This window comes from Vipera ursinii (genome assembly GCF_947247035.1).
Source record: "Vipera ursinii genome assembly, chromosome: 3".
Classification (NCBI taxonomy): domain Eukaryota; kingdom Metazoa; phylum Chordata; class Lepidosauria; order Squamata; family Viperidae; genus Vipera; species Vipera ursinii.
In genome coordinates this window covers 79066368-79079446 of record NC_139516.1, presented here as the reverse complement: position 1 = coordinate 79079446, position 13079 = coordinate 79066368, and the positions used below count along the sequence as shown (strand labels likewise).

Sequence of the window (13079 nt, the reverse complement as noted above, 5' to 3'; positions counted from 1 at the left end):
TTCCTAACAAGAAACCTGAATCTTCCTGTGTTTGCCAATGTACTGTATTGTTGATAGGAACAAGTAGAGGACAGGACTGGACTGGTCGGAAGGAGTAACACTATAGCAATCGAGTAGAAAAATTGAGAGTTCTATGGTTTATTAGTGTGGTTTGATGTTGTTATACTCAAGTGATTTTTTTTGCACTAATTGTAACAGATTTGCTACTGTTTCCCAAAGCTGTAGTACAACTTCCTCAAGGTGTTACCTTCAGACTCAACTATTGTTTTATAAATGCAAGTTGTTACATGTTATTTGAACCTAAGACTCGTGCAATTACATTTCATTCGACTTTCTTTATGGATGTACGTTTCTGAAGTAAAATATGTCTTTCTGATTCATTACAAGCCAAAAGAAAAGACTATTTTACTCTGATTAGCTCACAAATGATGCATTTTAAATTAATATTCTCAGTGATATCCATAGACATGTAATTAAGAACTGAAAACTAGCTATTATTCCCTGGGCATACTGTATACATTTTTTTTTAAAAAAAACAAGTGTCATAATAAAAATGATTCTTTTTGAAATTTGGGCAGATTCCATCCATCAAAAAAAATTTTTTTTAACCGTTTTTAAAGTACATTTTATATTTACAAATGCTTTCCCTTAGAAAACAAATCTGAACTGGAGCTTTTGTTTTTGGGACTTTTCCCAGTCCTTCTTCATTGTTTTATCAACAGCTCTGGCTTTTGTATTTTCAGCTTGAATATGATTGACCAATTGGAGAAAAGGAAACATTTCCTACCACACTTCACCTTCTAAAACAGGGGTGTCAAACTCAATTTCATTGAGGGGCGCATCAGCATTGCGGTTGCCCTCAGGGGGCCGGGTGGGTATGGTCAGGGTAGGCGTGGCCTACTGGGTGGGCGTGGCTAGAGTGCGTATGGCCTACTGGGTGGGCATGGCCAGTTCGCATCAAAGGTGCCTATGGGAGCCTGGGCAGGAGTGGGACAGATCTGAGGGTCTCTGGCAGAAGGAGGGTCTCTGGGCCAGGGCCAAGGCAGTGGGGGCCGTTCCCTCACTGTTTTCAGGATGGCTTCGCGGGCCACATGAAACCACTTTGCAGGCCGGATCCGGCCCCTGGGCCTTGGGTTTGACATGTCTGTTCTAAAACGTTATGGAGATACTAGTCATTTCCACTCACGTATTCTGTTTTGGTTTCCTACCATTCTAGATGTGTGTCTCCTACAAAATTTGAGCTACTGTAAAGAAGAGTTTTGTCCTATGAGACGAAATGTATATATCCGTATAGATCAGCAAAAAAAGAAAAAGAGCCACTGGGAACCGGTTCCATCACATATAAAAAAAAGTGGGAGCCGTGCGCGTGCATCCACGCACGCGCATACGCATAAAACAAAACGTTTTACGCATGCGCAAAACCTTTTGTTTTTGCGCATGCGCGTGCGTGGATACACACGCGCAGTTCCACTTTTTTTTATGTGGACGCACCTGCACGCCAGCGGCGACGGGTCTCCGTGGTGATGGGCACTGGGTTGCGGCGCCGCCTTCAGCCCGGGCGTCGCCGGAGCCACCCCTGGGACCTCCAAACTGCCGCCCGAACACCCGTTTGGAGACCTGCTGGTGCAGCACCAGCAGGTGTCCAAACGGGTGTTCGGGCGGAGGTGCGCGTGCACCTCTCCAAAGGTTTGGAGAGCTGCGCGTGCAGGTCTCAAAACCTTTGGAGAGGTGTGTGCGCACCTCCGCCCGAACACCCGTTTGGACACCTGCTGGTGCCGGTTTAGAAAGCTTTCTAAACCGGCACCAGCAGGTCTCCAAACGGGTGTTCGGGCGGAGGTGCAAGAGAGGTGCGCGCGCAGCTCTCCAAACCTTTGGAGTGGTGTGCGCGCACCTCCTCCCATTCGGAGTGGTGCAAGCGCACCTCCGCCCGTTCGGAGAGGTGTGCGCGCACCGGGTGACTGGGAGCCGCAGGTTGCCGACCCATGGTATAGATAGAAGACCGTTTTTCTTTCTCCTACCACTGATACAAATAGAAAATTCAGCTTTGTGTCCTAAATTTGTAATAGCCATCTTTAAATTATAACATTTAATAGTGTATACTAAGAAAATCGAAGATTTTCTGTGCTCTTGTTTTCTGATTTGAAGACATTCCTCTACTGACATTCTGGGAAACTTAAGAGTATGAGGCTGCACAGCAAGTAATATTAATAATCAGAAGACAAAGATGTTAGCAAATAATATGAAATTAGAAGATTTAATAGAACTAATGTATAAAACTGTTTTTAAGATTGAGAAAAAGTAAAATACATAAAAATGACAAATCTTAATTGTATGTTATTTCAGAAATAATGTGTAAATATGTTAAGATGAAAGAAATTAAGGGAGACACTGTTGGGGAGAATTTATATGAAAAAAATGAATGTTTTGGCAAGAATGTTTTTCAGACAATACCTATTTTGACAAACAATGATGCCATTTAAATAATGGCAGAAAGATATACCGTATCTAAATTTAGATGGCAAAGGAATAAAAAAACCACAAAATTGTTAAAGATGCAAAAGAAAGAGAAGGACTGGGTTTACCAAATTTGAAATTGTATTTTCTTACTTGTTCTATCTGGATGGACGTTGCTGAGAAACGAGGTATTTTTAGAGCTAAAAGATCATGACCTGAGATTTGATAGCATGGATATTTATGGTATGATGATGTTAAAATTAACATGGATTTCAAAAATCATTTTATTAGATGTTCCCTATTGAAAATACGGAATAAATATAAACCCAGGCTGTGCCTGAAAACACCTTTATGGATGTTGGCTCAAGAAGCATATAATAGAAGAGAAACAGCAGACAAAGACAAATACAGGTAGTCCTTGACTTACAACAGTTCATTTAGTGACCATTCAAAGTTACAACAGCACTAAAAAAAACCTGACTTATGACCACACTTACGACTTTTGCAGCATCCCCATGGTAATATGATTTACATTCGGATCCTTGGCAACTGCTTCATATTTATGACAATTGCACTGTCCCGGGGTCATGTGATCAGCTTTTGACGAACTTCTGAGAAGCAAAGTCAGTGGGGAGGCCAGATTCACTTAACAACCAGGTTGCTAACTTAACAATTGAAGTGATTCATTTAACAAGAAAGTGGCAAGAAAAGTCGTAAAATGGGGCAAAACTCACTTGACAAATTTTTCACTTTGCAACATAAATGTTGGGCTCAAATGTGGTCGTAGGTCGAGGAGCATCTGTAGTTGATGTATTGGAAAAGCATCAAGAGGAATTTAACATTAAATCAAGAGCATGAGGCAGAGTCATGGTAGACTTTTGGACAATTGCTAGGACAGACGCAAATGCCCTTGAAAGCATTGCTTTGTTCTACATCTGATTCAGTAAAACACTTAAAAGAAGAGCCCAGAATGGCTTGGATTGTAGAAACACCAAGCCATAAACCATGAGCACAGAATGCTTGCAGTTACGCATTGCCTGTAAATGAAGCCAAGCTTTTGTACTATAACTTGGCAAAATATGTGACCCAATCGTCTTTGTCTGCTTCATCTTAGAACCACAACTAATCTATTTTGTGATCTATGATCAAGGGATTTCAATCTCTGTGGGACAGAAGAGAAATCCTTCTCTTTCCTTTGCATCTTTAACGGTTTACATTTAATTTGTGGTTTTTATTCCTTTTGCTGTCTAAATTTAGATATATCTTTCTGCCATTCTTTAAATGGTTATCATGGTTTGTCAAAATAAGTACTGTGTTTAAAAGTTTCAGTAAACACAAGGGGTGCTTAAATTCATTGATGGTACATGCTGCTGAAGATATTGAATAAGGAATATTTATTTATGTATATTATTGTGCATTCCCAAAGTATATCATAGCTATTGTATTAAAGTTATGGCTTATATATTAAGTCTGGATTTGAAGTTTGGCACATTATCATATTTAACATTTCATTAGAAAGAATGTAATATTTCAGGTCAATGGAGTTCGCAATCCTATCTTTGTTTATTTAAAATGTTTTATTCCTGCATGAAAAATGCAGAAAGTGGAAGAAAATATCTCAGTTCTGTATCTAGCTAATGTTGCAAAGTACACAGAGCTATATTTTGGGCAACATACAGTCGTTAAAAATGTTGATTTAATGGTATTAATGTGAATATCATTTTGGAGTGAAAGTGTAAGAGTTACAGCAATTGTAAAAACATAATGAAGCAAAACTTTAACTACATTTTTTTTATCTTTCCCCCCCTCTAGAATGCAATTCCCAAGTCCAGGATGAATGAATGCCACTATGATAAACGCATGGACTTCTTTTACAATAGGAGTAATGCTGATACAGCAGATGAGTGGTCAGGGACAACTCTTGTAATTGTTTTATGCTTTGGCACCTTTTTTTGTTTATTTATCTTCCTTTCAAATTCATTGGTCATAGCTGCTGTGGTAAAAAACAAGAAGTTTCACTACCCCTTTTATTATTTGCTAGCCAACCTCGCTGCTGCAGATTTTTTTGCAGGCATCGCTTATGTGTTTTTGATGTTCAACACTGGCCCAGTGTCAAGAACATTAAGTGTCAATAGGTGGTTTTTGCGCCAGGGACTCTTGGACACCAGTTTGACAGCTTCTCTGGCCAACTTACTGGTAATTGCCGTTGAGCGGCACATATCTATTGTGAAGATGCGGGTTCACAGTAATCTCACAAAGAAGAGGGTCACATTTTTAATTTTGTTGATCTGGGCCATAGCAATTTTCATGGGCGCGGTGCCCACCTTAGGCTGGAACTGCCTGTGTGACATTTCCACCTGCTCTTCTCTCGCTCCTATTTATAGCAGGAGTTATTTGATATTTTGGACAGTCTCCAATCTGGGAGTTTTCTTCATCATGGTTGTTGTATACATAAGAATCTACATGTATGTCCAGAGAAAAACAAACGTTTTGTCTCCGCATACTAGTGGATCCATCAGCCGCAGGAAGACGCCAATGAAACTTATGAAGACCGTTATGGCAGTGTTAGGTAAGAGATGGGAGATGGTGAGCTGTGCTACTATTATCTAGTTTTAAAAAGTGTTTTTCTCGGCACCTGTATATGTGTGTGTATGTATGTATGCATGTATGTATGTGTGTGTGTGTGTGTGTGTGTATGTATGTGTATACACACACACACACACACACACACACATATTTGTTGTTCCACCCTTCAAGTAATTAGGACTCAGCCTGTGTTCTTGTGATGTATTATACAATCTTGGTCCCATTCTTCAGAAAAATATACTCACTTTATTTACATATGGTTGTCGTGTAACATTGTGGGGGAGCTATGCAGCTGCTGACTCACTGCTAAGGCTTAAATTCCTCCTCTTTAGAGTTTTAATGCATGGACTGTTTTATTAGTGAAAAACATTCCATTTGCAGTTAAGAAAACTGATTCACTTCAGAGTCACTTAAATTCCCAGGCTGGTGTCTTAGTGCAAAAAGAGAAGTCTCCTCTCAAATGACTAGTTTAGATGGTAGTTTCAGCTTTCACTGTTTGTGAGGCTCTTGATATTTATGATAATAGCTTAATTTGGTCCAGTTTCTATCCATGCGAGTACTGGGGGAGTTGCTTCAGGATCATCAAAAAAATCATACAATACATTTGGCATGTGGGAGTAGCAGCAAAACAAGTCAATACTGTACATAGGATATCTTGTTAAGGTGCTGTATCGGAACTATTTGGTTAAAAGATAGAATCCATCAAAGGGCGACAAATATCAAAAGGTAATGTGTGAGTCTGTTAATAAGTAATAGAAGCACTGAAGTGAAAAATGGGGAGAAGTTTGGTTTGAATTTGATAGTTATCACATATGCTCAATTGCCTCTCTAATTTAGAGGAGAATTGGTGTATTCTGTACTTCAGGCATAAATAAGACATATCTAATTATTTAATTAGTTAACAGATTTTTTAAAACACCTTGGTTAGTTGCTTGAATGTCTGATATGGATTCTTAAAAATTGGGGTAACTTGGTGTTCTGCAAAACTAGTTTCAGATACTGGCATAATCTGAGAGGTCAAATTATAGAGGATTTAGGGAATTTGTCCCCTTTAAAATCGCTTGTCTTCTGACATATTTATTTTTGCTTCTTTTTGACAATCTGGATTCCATCAGATGTAATGGATGACAGTTCTCATCATTCTCAATTATGAGGGTGCTGGCTGTAATTTAGCATATTTGAAGGTTATCAGATTAGGAAAGTCTAATTAAAAGTGTTAACTTTCCTTAGCTCATGTCATATTTCCTAATTTGTTAGCAGCTTAGTTAGGATTCCTTTCTTATGTAAGATACTTTCACAAAGATAATTTCTTCCCACAAATTCATTGTCACCTGATAGAAAAGTTGTTATGTTAGAAAGAAACATCTTGGACTCAAGCTGTTGAGCAGGTGTTCAGAAAGGAAGATGAAGTAGCCTTCAGAAGCCTGGGGGTGGCTGCTTGGAGCCTTTATCTCCTTTTGAATAGCTTCTTTCATATTTATGAATATGCCATGTTAATCTTCTTAGAGTTGCCTTCTTGACAGAAGATAACAACAACAACAAAAAAGCATTTCTCTGTCTTGCTGGGGACATCCATATTGTAACACTATGAGATAGACGTAACACGCAGAAGGCCAGTTTAACATTCTTATCTGTGCTAGACTCAAGGACATAGTCTGGTAAGTCATTTCAGTCTGGCAGACAGCTTGCTTCTCATCTAACGAGAATTTAGAGGGATGGGGGGAAAAACCCCCTATCTATATAACCTAAATAAAAAGTGGAATACTTAATAATAAACGTCAGTAATAGCCCAATTCAGGAGAAGGGTTCTGCACCTAGAGTGCGGTCTTCTATTGTAAAAAAAAAAAGCAAAGCTAACTGTTTTACTTATCCAACTCTTTTGGCACCTCTGTCTGATTTTATTTAGCAGATGGAAAACTGTAGTCCATTTCTGAAATTGGAACATATCATTTGGCAGGAGCTTGAAATCGGTGCTAAGCCAAGTAAATCAATGCTATCACTGTTTTACAGATATTTTGTATGCTTATAAATTGTTTGGTATTAATGTAATCTCTTGCCCTAAGCAATAAATTATGCTTAATTACAGTTATAATGCTCTTGTGATGTGAAACTTCTTGCAGAGTTTTTCTTTTTTCTTTAGGTGGTTATACATTACTTCTTATTTTCATTTCCTATCAGAGCATCTGAGATAGATGTTATGGTGTGGCACAACCAAGACAGTCTCTCTAGAAGTGGTGCTAGATCAAACATAAAACTTTCATAAAGTGAAGATTAAATTAAACCATAGTTCACAAATGTTGGCAGAATTTCCCAGTAGTAATTGGTTGAAATCCAAAATATCAGCAATACATTTCCTTTACTATGAGTAAAGCCAAAACAAATACCCATATTGCTGTATTTATAAAAAGAAAATTGTTAAATAAGACACACACACACACACACACACTCCTGCAATTTAGTGCTCTCCAGAAATTTGACTGCAAATCTTTTCTCTCACAGCCAGCGCATTGTTGGTAGAGTATGGCTTCCGAACACAGTTTTTCAGCACAGGTAATATTTACTGGGGCATTTAATTCCTGTTTAATATAGCTTTTTGCTGAAATGAATATTCGTGGTCGCTAGCAAAATTTTAAAAAGGGAACTTATGCAAAAATTTAAAACATAACATCAATTAACAATAATACTTAAAAGCATGGCATAGGAGATGCATCTTTACAGATTTTTGAGGTATCAAGAGTGGGGGTCAAATGCAGTTCCACACTAATTCTTTCCATAGCTTGGGAGTGATACAGGAAAACGCTAACTTCTATGTGGCAGATAAACAAACCTCTGACAGTGAGAGTTTTTTTAAAAAGGGCCTCTTTCTGTAGATAACACCAAGACAAGTTTGTAACAATGGAGGTGGTCCTCCTAGAGCCATGACCCAAGCCATTAAGGGCTTTGATGTTAAATTTTGTCTACTAAGCAACTGACATCCAGAACAGATCTTTCAGTACAAGCATATCATGATCACTATACCTTGCAGCAATTAATAGATTTGGGCAGTGCTTTTTTTGTAAAAGAAAAAGGTGCCAGAACTCACACACGTCATACAACCCGTCTTGCCTACCCTACAAGGTTCCATCCAAAAAAGGTGCCGGAACTCCGTTCTGAGCGTTCTATGAGAAAAAAAGCCCTGGATTTGGGTATATTACTAATTGCAACTTCCAGAAACTTTTCAAGAGAAATTCTTTATAGAATGTATTGGATTGTAGTAATCAAGCCAGGGTCTAACGATTTGCATAGTTGCAAGTTCCACATTTTGGATAGAGAGGACCATTGGTTTGAACACCCCTCCTTCAACAGAGGGGGAGGAATAAGACACCCCCTATCTCCAGTTTACAATGCAGCCCTTGCAGCTGTTCCAAGAAGATTCCACAACCAATTGCAACCTGATTCAGGTGACTCTGATGGCACAGATAAACCTCCAAGTGGCCTCAACAGTTTTCACAGAGAGTGCTAACAACCAGATGACTGCAAAAAAAAATACAATTCTTCCACCACTATCCACCTATCCTTCCATCCCCACATTTCCCAGTTTCACTTGTCAGGAGCTATCCTTCCATCACCACACACACACACACACACACACACACACACACACACATCAGAACTGATGAAAAGTCTTAATGAGAAGTGAAACGTTTTCTTCCTCAAAAGAGAAAAACAATCCAATTGCCTTTTGAAGAAAAAAGCACTTTTGAGACAACCATTGCATAGATTTAATTTAGTAATTTAGCCCACATTGTTGGTATATGTCTATGGAGATTCTCAATCATTCAGGCCATGTTTGCCCCAAAGGTGCCTTTCAAAAGGCAACTGGACTTTTAAACTTTTTTCCTTGAAAGCGTTTTGCTTCTCATTCAAGAAGCTTCAGAACTGAAGACGTTTCTTGGATGAGAAGTGAACTGTTTTCAAGAAAAAACTAAGAAAGTCCAGTTGCCTTTCGAAAAGAACCTTTGGGTTTGTTGATACGTGTTTTTTACAGAAGGCACTTTGATTATTTTTTTTTTACTTTGCCAGGATATGTATTTTTATATTGTAGTTCTAACCTGTATTAGCCACCCACAGTCATGTTAGCGAGATGGGTACCCAAAGAGATCAATTAAAATAATTAAAAAGTTAACTTGCCAAATCTAAGCAACTTAGAAAGAATCTCAGCTGCTTCACTGCAACGGGTACTACAAGTAGTCCTCGATTTACAACAGTTCATTTAGTGACCGAAGCTACAACGGCACTGAAAAAAAAGGGACTTATGACCATTTTTCACACAACCATTGCGGCCTCCCCATGGTCACATGATCAAAATTCAGACGCTTGGCAACTGACGGTTGCAGTGTCCCAGGGTCCTATGATTACCTTTTGCCACTGTCTGACAAGCAAAGTCAATGGGGAAACCAGAGTCACTTAACAACCGTGTCACTCACTTAACAACTGTAGTAATCCACTTAACCAGTATGGCGAGAAAGATAGCAAAATGGGGCAAAGCTCACTTAACAAATGTCTCACTTAGCAACGGAAATTTTGGGCTCAATTGTGGTCATAAGTTGAGGACTCCCTGTACTTTAAAATCCTGTGATTCAAAGCCAGGGAGTACTCTCTAGATCAGGGGTAGGCAACCTTGGCTCTTTTATGACTCATGGACTTCAACTCCCAGAATTCCTGAGTCAGTATGGCTGGCTCAGGAATTCTGGGAGTTGAAGTCCACGAGTCATAAATCTAGACAGAGAACGTCCTCTTTCAGGGGAAGAACATCCCTATCCCTATAAGACAGAATCACTGCCCCAAGTCCAGGTCCCTGTTTATTAGTCTTCTACTACGACTACCTACTCTAGCCCAGTGTTAAACTTAATCAGTGTTCGAGAGTACCAGCTACTTCTTTGAAGTTGGAGGGCAAGGAGTGATATATCTTGATGCCATCTAAGGCTTCAGATGTGGCCTTACATGTGGCTTTAAGCTTCTCTTTTTAGTACGTAAGTGAAATTAAAATCTAGACAACTAGATGAGGAACTGGCTCTGTCACATACACATGTGTCTGGGCATTGTATTTTTTTGGAAGGGCTCTGCCACACATGTTTGCATATATAAAACTGCACTTTATCTTCCAATTCCAAATGCTAAATCCATTTAAAACCTACCAAATGCAGTGCTTAGTTGTTTTCTTCCATAGGAGAATGCTGTCAATCCTTTGTACAGAAGAGAACAAAGAAATATATTTGGTGGACACCATTTTGATGTCAAGATTCAATCTGCCATTAATTACTTCAATTTCTGGAATTCTGATCAGCCTTTATGGTGACTCATAACCTCCTAATGCTTCCCCCCCCCCCATGGAATTCAGGCCTGCAAAACCACATCTCTAGGGCAGGTCTTAAGATCGTGGATTGATTTCCAGAGCGTAGCAGATATTTAGCAACCTAAAAGATTAAAAGCCTTCAGCAGGAAGGCCTTGAAATCTGAATAGGATTACACCCTGTCTCTTTGTCATAGCTTTTTTATTCTTCAAACCTTACTTATTTTTTATTCTTGCAGAAATTCAGGCAACTTTTTCTCTCAGGAATACTCATACAGAAAGCTCAGTTGATGAGTTCCTGCAATCAGGAATATTTCAAGGAAAAAAATTTACAACCCTAGTTAGGAGTTATAACACTAATTCTGAAATTTTTATTTCAAATAAGATCGGTTGGCATTAATGATTCAGCTTTTAATATACACAGTGCTTTTTTTGTAAAAGAAAAAGGTGCCGGAACTCACACATGTCATACAACCCGCCTTGCCTACCCTACAAGGTTCCATCCAAAATAGGTGCTGGAACTCCGTTCTGAGCGTTCTATGACAAAAAAAGCCCTGAATATACATGATCAGAACTGCAAATGAAATGAGCATCTGACACGCAACTCTTGCTCTAATTAAGTACAGTTAACAAGAATTAAAGATGCCTCAAAAGACTTAATGCAAATATGTGCAATTAATGCACATATTTGCAATGTTTCAAGTATGTTTCATTGCCTTTGGGCGAGGAAAAAAGGGGTTTTCCAGTATGAACTACTTGTAAAACAAAGCATCTAGCCATTCTAAACTGATGGAAACATTTTCAGAAATCAGATAAAGGTTCTGTTTGCAGTAAGTTATAACTGATTAATTTGCTCAGCAGAACAGAAATATTTTCTTTAAGGTTGCACGTCATTGCAATTGCTTTTCAGAAGTTTCTAATTCTTTCTCCTATTATGTTTAGAGATAACAATCTACCTAAATTTTAGAATGACTGTTTCCACTCCCTGTATCTGCGTATTTTAGTGGTTGAAAAATTACTATGCTGCTTTCATTTATCCTAAGTTGTCCAATGTCTTGTTTTATTCCCCAAAACTAGTTCTCCATTTCTTAGATATTGATTTGTGGCAATGGGCCAATGGCTAATGTTGTAATTTCTGAATTTGAGCTCTTTGCTGGAGCCTGACAGTAAGTGTCGGGGAGCCCCTGCTGAAAATTCTTTTGCCATCAGAGTGTTTGGACAACTTTTTTTAGCAAGAGGGTAGAGGCTAGCATGGCTGCCATCATCACTGGAAACACAAGGCATAGATTCCTTAGAATAATAAAAAAAAAAACCTTGTAGACTAACAGGATTGTATGCTGACTGCTTTAGCTACAGTAAGATTGAGTTTGCTGTAAAGCAGTGTTGGAAGTAACAATAGTGTATGGGGGCTTATATTTCTGCATCTCTTCTCCAAGCTCTTGATGCTTAAAATTGGACTCTTTTCTTTCTTTCAGATCTCTTGCTATTAATTCTCACTTCATCTTGCATAATAGGCTCTTCCTGATACATTTGACCTTCGCATTCACAGCCCAAAAACTGTTATCTGTAGCTAGGGAGGAAACCTGTATAAAAATTTACTCCCTCTTCTTACTTAAGATCTTTTTTTTTTTAAATGAAGACAAAGAGTTTTTATTTTGGCCAGTTTATTCACTTCTTCATATTCCTTTGGAATAGAAGACTAGAAACCAGAAGTGTATACTGTACATTTGTCATCCAGATTTATACACTCAGTTGTTGTTTAGTAACTGCGTCAGATACTATAGTTCATTTAATATTCTCTGCTTTCCTCCGAAATGAATCTTTAAGTAGTTAACCATAACTAGAAAGAAGTGGCTAAAATAATGATTAAGCAATCTGTATAAAAACATGGGAATTATGGTCAAAATATGTACAAATTATATGTTATATGTAATATGTATTGTATAATATATAATATATACCAAGAGCTAGGAAAAAAGTAAAGCCAGTCATTACTGTCCTGAATTCATGATGCATCAAGGAAAAAATGTACAAACCTTTGAATGATACTACATAAACTTCTGTTGAATATTATACTTTTTCATGTCTCAGATCAGTGTGTTTCCTGACTTTGGACAATTTCAATTTCAAGTCATTGTGCTTATGTGTGACGATGGGATTGCACTTCAAAGCAATATAGAAGCTGCTGGGTTGGAGACAGTGCTCTAGAAACTTCTCGGTTTGCAGATTACTTTTACAAAAGCATCTTGGCTAAAAATTCAAAACAACTTTTTTGAAAAGAAAGAATATGGCATTCCAGGCAAGCCAGCACAAGACTTTTGGTTTGCTAATTTGAAGTGTACTTAGTCGTTGTTGTGACATGCCTATATTTGAGAAGAAATGCTCTTATTTCCCTTAAGTCTCTCCTCATATAAACATATATTGCTTACATTGACAGTACACAAACATTTTGAGTGGATGTTTAAAAATGTACTTTCCAGAACGTGGAATGAAGGAAGTAATAATTGGAGCTAGAGGATTTATCAATGCAGTTTTAAGGAATGACTTTAAGAGAAAATAGATTTAGGCTATAAACACTTTCAATAGACTGGTGAACACGGCTAATATTGTAGCAATGTTACAGAATATCTTCCAAGTCTCAAAATCATCCAAATTCTGAGAAGGTAACAAAAATATATATTCTGATTTGAAGAAAACAAGACTTGCA

The 13079-nt window shown here is 38.2% G+C and overlaps 1 protein-coding gene across 2 annotated transcripts in view; it reads left to right on the top strand.

The window, feature by feature from the left end:
- Positions 1–13079, top strand: part of LPAR3 (lysophosphatidic acid receptor 3) — a 37430-nt gene that overhangs the window by 16831 nt on the left and 7520 nt on the right. The window contains exons 2-3 of one of the 2 annotated variants that reach the window (XM_083357984.1): positions 4267–5023; positions 7540–7590. In XM_083357984.1, coding sequence (XP_083214110.1) covers positions 4288–5023; positions 7540–7590 — 787 coding nt within the window. In that variant the 5' untranslated portion in view covers positions 4267–4287. The remainder of the gene's footprint in view (positions 1–4266; positions 5024–7539; positions 7591–13079) is intronic. The other variant, XM_083357985.1, reaches the window with a different exon arrangement.